Here is a 15,265-nt window from a genome sequence, read left to right on the forward strand (position 1 = left end):
ATACTCTTTAATCTCTCTCTTGTTATGTGGTACATCTGCACTAGGTCTTGTTGCTCAGCTCCCTGGTTCCCATGTGCTCACACAGCCTATGCAAGAAAGGGATAACATTTCAGCTGGCTCTGCCTGAAGCCACTTGAAGAACTCTGCAAAGAGCCAGCAGTCACATGTTGCTGATTCTCTGTCCCAGTATAGATCAGACAAATCCAGAGTTACTTCCAAATGGCAGTGGCATTGCCTCTTACACAAAGTACTCTACAAGCCAGTGTTAGCACGAGGTCAGCTTAAGGAAAGAGTTGGTTTGGGGGGTTTTGTTTGTTTGCTCGTTTTTGGTTTTTTTTTGTTTTTTAAAGGTTTAACCATTACTAAAACTTTCTCCCTGAGATATATATTCTTCTCCGATGAAAAGTTCAGTAGGAGGAAAGTGCTGATAGAAAGAGCAGAGGGACATAAATCTTCTTAGGGAGACAGTTCTATCATCTGCACCCATATTTCTCCTCCTCCTCCTCCTTTCATACCATGTGTGAGAGAGACAAGCTGAACTAGTAATACTTCAGAAGATGGTATCCACAGACCTCTGTTTCAGGAACATAGTTTGTGACTTGGCATCCACAAACAACCTTAATGAACTCTGTACTTTCAACACGTGTCAGCTGTCCAAAAGACAATTAGAATCTGTGAGCAATGCAAACGTGCCCTAGCAGATAAAATTCCTGCTTCACATTCTCCTTGCTCCTCTCCAACATGTTTTCTCTATCTGTCCATTGGCTGGGTTTGTAAACTTTGTCTCATTCAGATACCAAACAATCTACTTGTTTGCACTAGCTGCACAAACAGAATTCTTCTCAGTTTATCTCACAAGCACAGATTTCTAACAGACTTCTCACTGTTTCCATCATCACAAGAGATACCTTGAACTGAACAAAAATACAAGCCCACAGCACTGCAAAAGGCGGCCAATAAGAATATGAGGAGGAAAAAAAAAATCCAATAAAGTATTTTATTAACATTTTTCTCCACTCATATAAAGATGTGAGGAGGAAATATTGTGAAAATATTCAAAAGCACTGGACAGATTCCATAGTGGAGTCTTAAAGAAGACAAATCATTGGTGCTGGGGAAAGGAAGCGGGTAACTTCAGGTCTTGGGATAGGTGCTCCAGGGGTTAAGCCTTTTCTCACAAATCTATGACAAATATATCTGATGTTATTTAACTTACCAGCTCCATCTTACATAAGTAATTACCGGGAAATTTCTTCAGAGACTGTCTAATCACAGTCAAAGCCTTTTTCTGTTTTGCTGCAAATTCTGATACATTACAGATCCTTACCACTATGCTAGCAACATCCCATACTGACCAACATGTGAAAACAACTACTTAAAAATAGTTTTACATGACATTCCACCAATATGGTATTAGTTTAGCAAAAGTCACTTGATGTATAAACTGTTAAAGAGAAAGATTCAACATTTTTCTTTTAATTCTGTAAACAAATCTATGTAGGGAAACAAAAAATTTCTCATGTTGAAGTGCAGCTGAATGAGAGCACTTTTTATAGCTAGATAACTGAGGATTTCCCATTTCAGAACAGTCATTCTGTATTAGTCTATACGTGAGTGGACTCAGAGACAAAGGATACAATATGTCAGAAAAGAAAAATTACAATTTTACGCAGAAGTTGACAGTACTTATTTGGCAGCAGCAGTCAGCCTATCTAGAGAGTATTTTCAAATTCAAACTAGGATAAAGAGGGCTGAGAGGTTTGGTCTGTTAGGTACACGAAAGTGTGAAAAACATGTCAGCAAGATTTATTATGACCCCATTTTCAGATAAGGACAGGTAAAATAAGGGTAGTAATATGACAGCTGTTTTCACTGTAAGAGTTACATAGTGTACACTAGTTCAAATTGGCACTCTGTCAACCAAAAGCTTGATCAAAATGTTTATATCTACAAGTATTAAAACATTCTAATTATACCAAGTTTTAAAAAGGCAATTAAAGGGAGAAAAAATAAAACAACTTTAAATACTTCAAATAGTTTGTGAAATACTTTGAAAATATTTTTTAAATAAAGGTCTCAATTTGCATATATATTTTTTCATTCAAATGAGCTTCACAAATAGTGTTTATGCACTTTACCCAACAAATGAAGTACCTGCAAGATAATACTCTGTATTATAAACTAGGTAACATTCCTACAAAAGAAAACCCTACAAACCAAAGAAGAAAACATCACTCGATAACTATCTTTACATTTCTAGGAAATTTTGAAACCTGGCCTCTACCATATATTGCTAGATCCTGTGCACTTTTGGGAAGGGGTCAGGGGTGGGTTGACTAACAAAGAGATTAAATTTCCTCTATAACCAATCTATAATCCATGGAAACAAGCAAACAAAAAACCAAATCAACCTACCTTGCAATTCACTTTTAATAAGGCAACTTTCCATCATATATAACAGAACAGTGACCATAATATCCAGCAGCTGACATTCTTCTGTTACTTGGCGTGCTAGTTCTTCATTGCTGAACAACTGAACACTGATATGCACAATTCTATTAGACATTGTGTCTGATTCATGGCTTTTCTTCAGTGTTTTCATAATAAAAGCATAATGCTGAACAAAAGTTTTGGTAAATGCAATCTGAAAATTATAAAGAAATTTTGATGTTAACAAGCACCACACAAAATTAAAACTTTCCTTCATTATAAAATATTTCTTTACAAAAGTATGATCAACTATCCTCAGAAACACCAGGTGCCATAAACCAAAATTGATGGTCTATTCATCTCATGTCGTTTCTAGAAACAGTCCACATGAAAAAAATTGTCTATGGAGAGGGGTATCTCATTTTATTACCTTATACCAAAATCTAATCTTCTAATTCTATACTTTCTACGCTAAAAAAAAACCAAACCAAACCTCAGAAATGCTGAAACAAGGAATATAAGATTTCAGCATACCTGTGAAAGCAGTGGAGTTCTAATAATGAATTTATTCTAAATTTTTAATGTCCTAAAAGACAGACCAATGTCCCAAAATGATACACTATGAAGAATGAGATTAATGGTGTCCAATAAAGCTGCCTTAACTCATTACTTGCACTCATCCACCCATGGAGTAACGTTTTCATTCATTCGTCAAGGATAACATTTCAACACTGAATTTATATGATATCACAACATCTTATGTTTTTTTAATAAATCTTTGGCACTTTCTCCTAAATAATTAAAGTAATTAGCAAGCTTTGCTAGTCTTCACACAACTGTTAAGGGGTTTTTAAACCAGATCAGTATTTAAATGTATCGATATATATAAATCTTAGTATAATTTCTTGTCCCACTCCATTAGCCTCAGATTGCATTGTAAACCAATCTTCTGCCCTACATATACATGTGTGCATATCTGCCAGCTCTGAAATCACTTCTCACTTAGTACTTTAAGTTCTGAATTAACACCATCTGGACTTCCTTGGCTTATTAAAAAGAAATAATACGAGCTGTTCAGTGATGAAAATTTTCAGCTCAAAGTCTAAAACCCCCTGTCTATTCCTTCTGGAAGTATTAATCTTTCATAAGCATAAAATTAAAAATCTTAAAACCACCCTCGGGCAGCTTTGTCTTCACCAGATTGTATACAAATCACTACTTTTTACCTGCCTCGGACTCAGTGCTCCCATGTTTTTATTATAGCACTACCATGTTAATCTCATTTAGAAAATACTTCTAAACATGACATAATGCTGTAACGCTGTTGCTGGGCACAAAGATTGCTTCTTCCAGCAAATATCCTCAAAAATAAAGTTGCTTATGCAAAAAAAAATGGACCAGGTTGAGGATGGGGATGTCACTGCAGCAAACACTACTTAACTTGCATTCCTTTAGCTGGTTCACAGTGATGGAAACCTGTATAATAATTGCGAGTGTCTTCTAGATACAGAACCCAGCACAATGGTAATTGTTTTCAGCTAAAGCCTTTTCGGAAAAACATATTCTCAATACTTGCACAGAGTTAATACAATATCATTCTGGTATTCCAAGGCAGAACAACCTATCATATAATTACTTTTAAATTAAAGATTAATACAACTTTAATCACTGGCAATGACACTTATAACAAACATCAAGACATTTACACTATTAATGTTAAGCCTCAGTCACAAATGACACACCTGATATTTTATGAAGTTAGTATATTAATGTTGTTAGTAAAAAAAAAAAAAAAAGGTATATTTTATTTATCTATTACTTCTTCACATTGCATTATGCTTAAATAGGATTCTCTGGTTCTGTGATGTAGGAACTATGTTTTACACAGCACACTCAATTCAAGCTGACTGCAAAAACATGGTCCTCCTTTATGGACAAATTTTGGATGTTTTAATTTATTTTAAATCAGCATGCATCAAACCTTTTGTGTCTCACCCATATATAATAATGAATTTCTGAATGTACTGTAGATTCACTATTAATACAGTGTAATGATAGAAATTCTGTAATACACTTAAATAAAGAAAATACATCAGCTTTACATTCACTTGGAAGTTAAACCAAATACAACACTTTCCAATTTTGAGAGGAAGAAACTAAATTCATTTCCGGAACTTAAAATGCTGAAATACTGCAGTAAACTGCAGTCTGTACATAAAAACAGCCATAGTAGGTCAAATCAGTCCATCCAGCTCAGTATCCTGTCACTGAGTGGCCAAAGCCATATACACAACTGAGGAAAAATATAGAATGGAGCAAGAATGCAGAGACTGACATAACACGTCTCCAAACACTTACTCAGCTTCCAACCATTTGCAAGAAGTGGCCTCCTAAGACAGACATGTTTTCTGTATATTAATCACCTTTACTGACTTACTCTCTGTAATCTAGTGCAGCTTCTAAATTTCTAGCCTATGCAAAAACAAAATTAATTTTTTCACCTGGCCTTTCCACTTGGTCACCACTTAAAAATTCCAAAACTTTTAGGAGCCTAACATCAACCTCATGTTTCAGTTAGAACTTGCATCCTCCATGTTTGTCTTTTCAATGCAAAGAAAAAGATCGTTCTGACAGGTGAAAGCTGTGCTAAAATTAAGTTTCCAGTAGAAAAAAACTGTTCTACAGAATTTGTAACAGCATATGCAGGGTTGGTGAAGTCCTACTCCTGTAATAACTGCCTCAACATTCACTACTGGAGGTGCCTGAGGAGGCACTGTATTTCTGATAACTATGTTTGTTGATTCATTATCTCTATCAGATGCTTTTGCATTTCTCTACTTCCTGTATTCCAGATTTCAGCAAGGCTCTGCTCTTCTATCAGCTTTCTCTTTATTGCCAACCCCTCCTCTGCCTTCTCCTTAGTCACATGAAGGTTAGTCCTATTTCTCTGGCCTTTTGTTTTTCCTCTTGCAGAAAACTTGTCCACAGCATAACACCTCTTATTTCTCTGGTTAAATTTCTCTTCTGTTTTCTTTACTTGCAAGTCTCCACAGCATAACACCTCTAATTTTTCTGGTTAAATTTCTCTTCTGTTTTCTTTACTTGCAAGTCTTCCAAGCTTCAAATGTCAGAGAGCGTGGTGTGGAAGGGATGCTTCAGGCACAAATCCTGAAAGGCAAAGACCACACCGTTTGTTGTGCTATCTCTCTCATATGCAAAAGCCGGGGGGTGGGGAGAAGGGCAATTTAACCCCTTTCAATACCTCTCTTCTATACTGGGAATCCTAAAACAGAAGCTTGTTTTCCTATTTAAAAATAAATCTGTGCAACAGAGATTGCTGGTAGCTGACTGCTGCATAGGGCACGGTGGATTCAGTCAGCTCTACCACACTTACACTGGAGGTCAGAGATTTCAACAATTTCAGAGCATGCACAAATAGCCAACTCTGTGCTCTGACCAGCTCACTCAGAAAACCAACCTATATCAGAATTATGGTAATTTAATGAGCTAAATCAGCTCATGAAGAATCTGACAAATTGCACAACAGCAGAAACAGAAAAAAATTAAGACGGTACATGTGGTGTAGATGGGATGGGAGAAAATCTTTCAGCATAAGGATGAAAGATCACTTGAAACCGTTTATATCCGTATAGGTGTTCCTACTGTTTAAGAATGCAAATAAACAGCAAAACAAGCTTTTCCTTCATAAAAGCTAAATAGAAGCTTGAAAGAAAAAACATTCTTATAATTCATCCCAAAACGGTATGTTCTCTCTGTACACATGCAAAAGGCAGAGCCACTCCTTGAAAATTAGCCACAATAGTCACAGACATGTTTAAAATCCATGCATCATGGACACAGTTTTACAACAAAGCACAGGTATCTTGGGAGAAAATAGTCCTACTGCCTCCCTAGTGTTACTGTGTGATGCATTTCCTGCTCCCACTTCCTTATCTCTGAAATACACCTTTCAGACAATCACAGCAATTAAAATAAACACAGATTCTAAAAGATTTCAAATACTTAGGATTTGTGCTAGTAATAAAAGTTTTTACATAGGAACCAACTGTTTAATCAAACAGTATGAAACTGGAAGAAAAAAAACACCAAAACGAACGTTTAAGTAACCAGTTTGTCTGAACATACAGTACTGGTAGGTGGAAGATGGACTACTTCCAGATAATAGTGGCAGCCAGTAGAGAAACCAATATACCATGGTCTCCATTCTGAGTACACAGCAAAGAAAGATTATGAACACAAGGAAGAAAGCCACTGAAGACTGTGGCTTGTTGTCACAGGAAAAAAAGATCCCATGATCATCAGAAGTTGTTTTTATTACATGGTATAGTAAAAAGGTAAACATAAGCAACACTTACCAGAACCCTCCATGTGCTGCTAAGAGTTGGGTATTTTTACAGCCAGGAGTTTAACTGGCAATGGATCAGGAGAACTGGATGTCCACATGGGTCTCTAAACATCAAGAAGAATTCAAGCTTCATGGCAAGGGATCATCAGTCAGGAAGTCTTTATTTCTGCTCATGTATTAGCTGAATCTGAGACCAAGATGAATCTGTGCTGGTATCCCAAACCAAAATGCTGTCTTGATATGGACAGAGTGCTGCTGAACGCCTGTATCTTCTCTTTTTCTTCCTTGCAAATTAGCTTCATATCATATCCTTTGCTTTGATACAGCAGGGGTTTTAAGGGGGCACAAATACAGGGCTGTCCCATTATAAACAGTCATTTTTTAAGAAATCTGCATGGCTGGACTTCAGGATTTCTTGATCTTTGCCTCCCAGAAGGGATTGATAGGGTCCAAAATATTTGCATGGCTCAAAGGTATGACATGATCAGAGCAAAATGTTAAGCCTGATTGCTATGTATACTTGGTCTTGGAACATGTAGAGCAAACAACCAAACCTGGCTGCACACCAAAATTTAAAAGAGGAAGATGACATCCAGTCTCCATGACTTCAGACCAGGAGACACTTGGTATGGACAACTGCAAAACTCTGTAAGGAAGCAACTGGAAGGCTGCCAAAATCACCTAGGGCATAGCTGCAGCAAGAACACTCATACTGTAATGGCCCATATAGAGAAACCACTGCCTACTACAACAGTTGCAACAGAAATTAAGTCAGTGCAATTATTTACTAGTCATACCACACTACAGAATCATTTAGTGCTGATCCACATTTTAACTGATAAAAATCCATTTTACAAAGTAAAATAAAACAAAACAAAATTCAATACATATAAATAAGCACTAACGGCCAAAAAGGAAAAAAGCAAACCATGAGAACAAAATTAATACTGCTGCTCCAGAATTACCCATCTTGTTTTGTCCACATCTCTCCAAATACTTTAGACCTTCTAACCAAATACTCAAAACAAGGCAAAAGATCTGCTTATTATTCAAATATAAACATATGTGGTCTCATTCACGGCATAACACACAGTAAGTATGTGACTATGACAAGACATTTAAGTTTGCATGAAGTAAGTCAAGTACCTTATAATCTTGATCTGGCAGCATGTTGAGTAAGAAAGTCACCATCTTCTGTGGAAATTCATATTTTATTGTCCAAAATAATAATTCTTCTAGAAAACATTTATGCTTCAAAACATCCATGATAGACTGATCTGCATAAAAGGTTGGAGGAGGGGACGTATCATGTAATAATTATTAAAAATAATGATAGTGCAGTTGCACTGTCTTATATAAAATTCAGTAACAGAAATTTAAGAACATTTTAGTGCGCTCTGTAAATAATTTTTTTTCAAAAACACTCAGAAAATTAACATGGTCAATGCTGCACAGTGCCAGAGCCTGTAACAGTAAAAAGGACCTCCCAGAGAAGCCAGTGTCAGTTTTCAGGACAATTCTACTACACAGAGTCCAATCTTCATTGATCGCATTGAATCATATCGCCTTACTGTAATAACTCCACTGATTGTAATGAGCCACAGCAATTTGCAAAATCTTTACACAGCCAGATAATTGAAGGAAACTGTAAATGTAGACTGCCACTTAGCCAAAGTTAAAATAGCAAAACAATAAAATATAATTTATGATTAAGTGACAAGTTCTATCACCTAAGAACACGTACATTGTTTACAAAGCTCTAAACAAGCTAAATAAAAGCAATAATGTATCAATCATTCTTATTTTTAAAGTAATGTATGTAATTGATTGAAAAACAAAAAAGTTTTTATATTAAAAACCCCAAACAAATATTGCCATAACCAGATAGTCAAGTACTAGGCTCCTGATGGTACCAGAAGAGACAGTCTCTGTTCCCCATGCAACTCCTGGCCATTCACTCTGCCCCCTTACTCATGCTGACAGTACATTCCTGTGGGGTACTTATGTAGGAATCAAGTCAACTTTCCATTCTCTCTGCTGCATTTTCAAGCAGAACAGTTTCATGACTGCAAATCTGCACAAACTGACCTCTGCTAGAATAAAGTGTTCATGAAGACTTGATAAAGCGTAAATCATATTAACCCAATTAAAAAAAAATTATCAGACTCTTTATCATCATTCTTCAAGAGGTTGATTATTTATGATTTAAAACTACAACAGGCATTGTTCACTCCCCTAACATATAAGGGCTAAAGAAAATAGTAATAATAATGTTTTTTCATACCTAGAAATCAACTAGGCCTGAGGATACACCCCCCACCCCCAAAATCCCACATTCCAATGGGACTGTATGAAGTGCTCCTATCAGCACAGATTCAAAACCAAGCTGAACATCATCTGGCCTTGAAGACTCGCCTCTCCACTGAAGTATGACAGCTTTAGGGACTACCCTAAGCAGGACAGCTGTTTATGCTTTTCCTAAGCAGGAATTACTTCCATTTTCCACCATTACCAAAGGTCAGAGTTCCCCAGCCAAGTGACCAATCAGCCCAAAACATCTCAGGAATTGCAAAAGATAATGAGAAATAACCAATTATTTAAATTTTAGGGATCTCCTCGAGACTTTATCAAGCCACACAAAGACATGAATGTTTTATTCAATATATTCTACAAGCGTTGAAATAAAAAATTACCTGCACAGAGTCATGAAATACACGTTAATATCAAAATATTTTGTAAAGCATTACATGTCACCTACTGCGGCAAACATATGATGATCATTTATGTTCTCTTCCTCGTCTCTTGTTAAGAAATTGTGCATGTGATTATATTGCCAATGAAAAAGCTTGGTAGCCATGCAGAGTGAAGTCCTTTGTCCACAGAACAGACAGCACAGGTTTAGGTACATGCCAAATGCCCCTGAGTGAGAAGACTGGGCATGAAGAAAAGTGACATAACACCTCATCTGTCACTGATGTGCAGCTTTCTCTGACATGTACCACAGTTGAACAGTATGTATCAAATTCTTTATACAGCAGTTTCAGGCAGGGACAGGAGAATATATAATCCACTTATACCCGCTACAGAATTTAAGTAGGCAGAATGCTCTTACCCAACTTGGAAAATTTGTCAAGAGTACTGGGACTAATGTTTCCACTCCTGTGAAAAGCACATGATTTTAAATTTCTTTCAATAAATTAAAAAAAAAAATATAGTGCCTGTGGGTTTAAAATTTTCTTAAACATCAGGTATTTAAGATGGGTGCAGGATCCAGGTTCAAAAACAGAGTCAAAATGAAAACTCATTTCTCAGTCCCATACCTGTATCAACAAACCTCAGCACAAAACCTGTATTTTCTTTAAAGACACCTTTTATTCTTTCCTAGTGCCACAAAAGACCATCGTAAACATCTCTCTGGAATATGAGTCTTAGTATTCCAAGATATCCCCAGTATATAAATAACACTCTTTGAAAACAGTAACCCTAAAGACCTAGGATGGGACAGGGAGTCTGCTTATAAGGAAAAGGTAAATCTGTTTTTATTCAATACTCAGTTTTCTAAAATTTTCTTTTCATACTCTTATTTTATACCCTATTGGACATAAAATATGAATACTGAAAACTTCAGAAAACTATTCAATATTTAATAAAAACAGATACTTACCCTTCCCCCATTGGCAGACTCCCTCCTCTGGGGCTGTTATTAGGAGCTATCAACATCATGAGCACAGTCCATGTTGGGATGCCTCAGAGGGGGAAGACTACAACCCTGGGGGGAAATGAAATGTTGAATTAAAGTATCACTTCTCCTGAAATGCCACTGCTGATATTGGTTTTCAGATCTGGCAGCTTCTCAGCCTGAGTATTCTCCCTGCCTGTTTCCCACAATCCGTTATTATTCATCAGAAAAGCAGTATTTTTTCTTGCATTACCTGACTCTAACTTATCTTTTAGACAAACTAACAGCCTCTAAAATTCAAGAGAGCTTTCCCTGATAATCTGTAAATTTCCTGAATTCCTCCAAAACTACCACCTCTTCTACATTATTATTCTCTGCCACAACCTTCACACCATTTCTAAGACCACCTCTTAACACCATCATCAAAACACTTAGTTCTCTGCTTTTCCAGCTTCCCCGATCTTTTTTCTGCAATCTGAAACCACTAGAAACAATCAATCTTACTTTTCCATACTCCTCACACCACCTTCATACCATTTTACTGACTTCAAGAACGCTTACATTTCAAATTCAGGTTCTAAATATTCACTCCAAAGTAATTCCAGAAATTTTATTCTAACTTTCACCACAGTTTTTCACCCTTATGTTTTCTTCTCAGTGCTTGCAATTGGTTTGTGCTTCCTTTGTCAGTTTCCTCATACTCATATTAAAAAAGAATAACAAAAGTGTTCTTTAAATAATAATATTTAAACCCTTATCATTAAATAAACACTTTTAGCACAAAAACATGTTAGGGACAAGCTCCCTTGTCTGTAGCCTATGTTCATTCATGAATTAAAACCTGTACTGATCTCAATGTGAGTGCTGCTTATGTTGGACTAAAAATTGCACAGAGGACTAATTTCAATCTAGGAAAATAACGGAGTGGTTTCAAAGGAGACTTCATTAAAGTATCTTTTCTTAAACATTACCATGACAGTACAGAATGACCAACCAGAACCAGAGAGAACCATTCTTGTCTGAGAACATAATCATACTCTACAGTGGCATAATGAAAAAAATTGTTAAGAACAAATATATCAAAAACTTGTTTGTCAAGCTGTATTGCAACATTGTCAGCCACACTGTGCAAATGAAATTAATTTTTAGAGGTCAGCTTACGACATGAACATGATAAAATGACTGGTCAGAAGCCCAGACAGTGGTACTCAAGGGAAATCAAAGTTGCCAATTACCACAATTTCACTCACTATCCTTTTTTAGACTTTGCTGTTTAATACCTGTCACGTGCAGCACTACAGTGCTTGGGAAATGAATGAATATGCCTAGATCATTTTTAAAATAGACATAGAGCAAATATGATAAACTGAGATCAGTACTTTATAAATAAATACCTTTGGTGGTGCTGCTTAGTTTCACCCTCTTGCGCTTGCCCACACCTTGGCTACCATCCTGGTCCTCCTGGGGTAGGGGAAGAGTTTAAAAAATTCATAATCGTATACTTAGAATTTTATTGTCAAGAGACAGTATGCTCTCAAAATTCTGTTTTAACTACCAAGCTAAAACAGAAAAGCCCTGAATATACTCTCTTACCAGAAAAATACTTTTGTCATTTACAGGAACCATGGACTCCGTGCAACTCATTAGAAAAAAACAGTTCTTTAAAATGCCTTTTTTTTCCCCTCCAGGCAATGTTACCATCTGCAAGTTCAGACATTTTCATCTATTTAATTAATTTTGTAAGGTTACCTGCTTTGATTTCTGAAATGATTGCTACAAAAATGTTTAACACTACAGAATTTCTAACTGTTGCACATCCAGGGTTTCATGTTGTTCATCTATACGGTTTGGGGTTTTTTGTTTCCTAAAAAAATAAGTATCAGCCAACCTACTGGCTATTAAAGTTGGCAACACGGACAATTAGCTATACATTTTCTAATTAATATAACGGTTTGATCCAAGAATAAAGTATTTTTGACACCTTTAAGAGGCCAATTTAAACGGATGAATTCTAATTGCTTGTTCCTTACAGAATAATGTGAACGCTTTACGCAGGCACTTATCATCTGAAGCTTTTAAGGCACTCTGCAAACAGAGCAGCAAAGGTTCCAAAATGCAATGCAAGTTAAAAACATCATCACCACCACTTTACAAAATCTAACACTAGGTCTTAAAAAAAGAATGTGACATTACAGGACTATAATAAATCCTGCATGGATCTTTACTAACAATGGTAGTCCTAATAAAATAGTGAAAATAAATAAAGAATTGTACTAGGTCTAATAAAATGATAATTAATGTTGATATCTACTATTAAAAATAAGTAACCAATATCCTTCTCTAAGCAAATGCCATATTTTACTTCTAAACTTCACTGGAATGATAAAGAACCTGGTACTCAAGATGTGACTATGCTTTTTGGAGAGAAAGATTATACATATTTTGTATTTAAGAACTGACCAAAGTATCATGTTAATGAAAGGTCTGAATCTTCCCATTCTTTCAGCACCTCCATTTGAAAATTCATATTAAGATGGACACACATTCAAACTCTTAAGAGTCTGTTGTCTTTGTGAACACATGCTACTTTTGGACTTCAATCAGGAGCCAGTCAGTTTGCAGCATATTGCTACTGCCCACTTCCCCATCAGAGGGGCCAGTACCCTAAAGCAAAACTTAAGACTTGCTGAGGTACTACTATGAACCGCAGGACTCTGCAATCTAAGTCTCCCGCCCTGAAGAAAAGGAATCTAAATTCCTGGAGCTCGCAAGCTGATAGATGGAGGACTCAAGACCTCTTCAGTGGTCTCAGTTAATCCAGAGTTGCTAGAGAGGCCTTAATCAGAAAATAATGCATTTGAGTATACACATCATGATTAACATGTTGGATTCTAGTCTCCACCACCACTGTTCTGGCAAACAAAATGCATTTCTCCTTCCACAGTGTAAGAAAAATCGAAACATGTAACAGTCTTCATTGCAACTTTTGAAGTGATTTCACTAAAAAGAAGAAAATTTAGGAGTGACTTAATAAGAAACGTTTTCTCAAGAACTCTTTCTTTTCCTCAGTAATGTTAGACAGTTGGTTTCCATTGCTGCAGTAAGGTAGGATTAAATCTTAATGTCAAGTGCAGGAGTTTTAACAGCTTTGAGATAGAGAGTGCTAGGTCACATGGTGTCTCCCAAGCCCAGGGATAAAGAGTAAGAGAACAAATAAGCAAATGTAGAACACCTTATTTTAACCCACTGGATAATGCTGTATAAATATACTGGATAACAGCAAAGAGCTATGTAGATTTACTTTATGTAACAGAATATTCAGCAATATGCCTAAGGTATGCCATCTGTTGTAATTCAGGCAACAAACTTTATGTAATATTAGATACTCTACATAGATTTTTGTACAAATACATTAAACAGCAACTGGAGTCAATAAATATATAACTAAGGATTAAGGCATTGAGTGCTCATAAAAGTACAAGGGTAGCCAAATTGAGATATGCAATACAAAAAGGTTTATTTGTCAGCATGGCAGAAGTGTTCATGGACTGGCTTTTATTTGTTTTCTTGGAACATAAAAACTAAATAGAAGGACAGATTTAGAGGGAGCCTTTTTTTCTCCTTTTGCACAAAGGAAAACATGTGGAAGAGAAGCTAATAAAGCGAACTAATGGTGAGTTCTCTCCAGAATACCACAGGATGGAACACAGACCATTTCAGAAGTAAAGCACAAGCGAGTCTGTACTGTTCTGGTGTGGAGAGGAACAAACCAAACCAAACCATGACCCATATCTCAGGACACATGCATACTTCAGATTCATTTTTAGTTCTAAAATGGTTCTAAACTATTGTAGAACTACTGTAGAAGTGAAACTAAATACCAAGCTATGCAAAACTTACCAAGCTATTTAGTTCCCTGTAGAAGCACTGCTCTAATTTGTAGCCTGTGTAAATTTTGTCATCTATCCTTTCATCTGTGAAATAACACTACCTTTAAGACTCAGTAAGAAAGATTAATCTTTCAAGTTTCATCTTAAATACCAGAGGAAGAAAATCCAGTTAAAAATGTACTCTTGCCACATTTGTTAATTAGAACATAGTTTTACTCTGCTGTAAGACAGTATTTTAAGTCGTAAAAAAAGCTGTAAATGCCCTTTGTAACTTGCAGGGGAGGGCAGGGGAGAGGAAGAGAAGTCATAAAACAAGGTAACTTCTTCCTCATTCCTCTAGGAAGCATTTCACTAGTAACACCATGTTTGTAACATGCATTCCAGTTTTCTACCTGCACAGTTCTGTTTTGCTTTTGGATGAACGGACTGGACGTTCTTTTCAGCAATTCATATTTGTCAAGCAAACCATGATTAAGAAAAAATTTATAAAATAAAAAAATTAACTCTTTGTAGATGCCACTAACAGAGACCATTTTTGTTTAAAAAAACCCAAACTTTTTACATTACTTTTAATTGCATCCCACACTGTATCAGTGTGATTTTATTAAAGTTATAAAAGGATAATTCAGAAGTGAAAATGTATACTAAAGAACATTTAAATTATGAGTGCTTATTGTTTTATCTGCATGTTACTTCCTCATTCTTTTTTAAAAATTGCTAAATACAGCTTTCAAAACAAGGTCTTGTGCTTTGTTAAAATGTATCTTAAAAATTGATCCCAGGTATGTGAGTATATGCAGAATTTCATTTCAGAAAAATTCACATCTGTGGTAACATAATAAAATACCTACATGTATATTTATATCCTCGAGATCAGAAAGAAAAAAAAAAAAAAAAATC

General features: G+C 35.9%; 1 protein-coding gene across 6 annotated transcripts in view; it reads right to left on the reverse strand.

Moving 5' to 3' along the window:
* The window catches only part of UBR3 (ubiquitin protein ligase E3 component n-recognin 3), a 101,388-nt gene that overhangs the window by 80,856 nt on the left and 5,267 nt on the right, over positions 1-15,265 (reverse strand). For 4 of the 6 annotated variants that reach the window (XM_026852106.1, XM_026852109.1, XM_026852108.1 and 1 more), the window contains exons 5-7: positions 11,870-11,936; positions 7,943-8,073; positions 2,416-2,644 (exon numbers count right to left, since the gene is read on the reverse strand). In XM_026852106.1, the coding sequence (XP_026707907.1) occupies positions 2,416-2,644; positions 7,943-8,073; positions 11,870-11,936 (427 nt within the window). Of the gene's footprint in view, positions 1-2,415; positions 2,645-7,942; positions 8,074-10,460; positions 10,513-11,869; positions 11,937-15,265 lie in introns of those variants that run through there. The other 2 variants (XM_026852111.1, XM_026852110.1) reach the window with 2 other exon arrangements.

Source organism: Athene cunicularia, assembly GCF_003259725.1.
Source record: "Athene cunicularia isolate RWA chromosome 7 unlocalized genomic scaffold, athCun1 chr7_part1, whole genome shotgun sequence".
Classification (NCBI taxonomy): domain Eukaryota; kingdom Metazoa; phylum Chordata; class Aves; order Strigiformes; family Strigidae; genus Athene; species Athene cunicularia.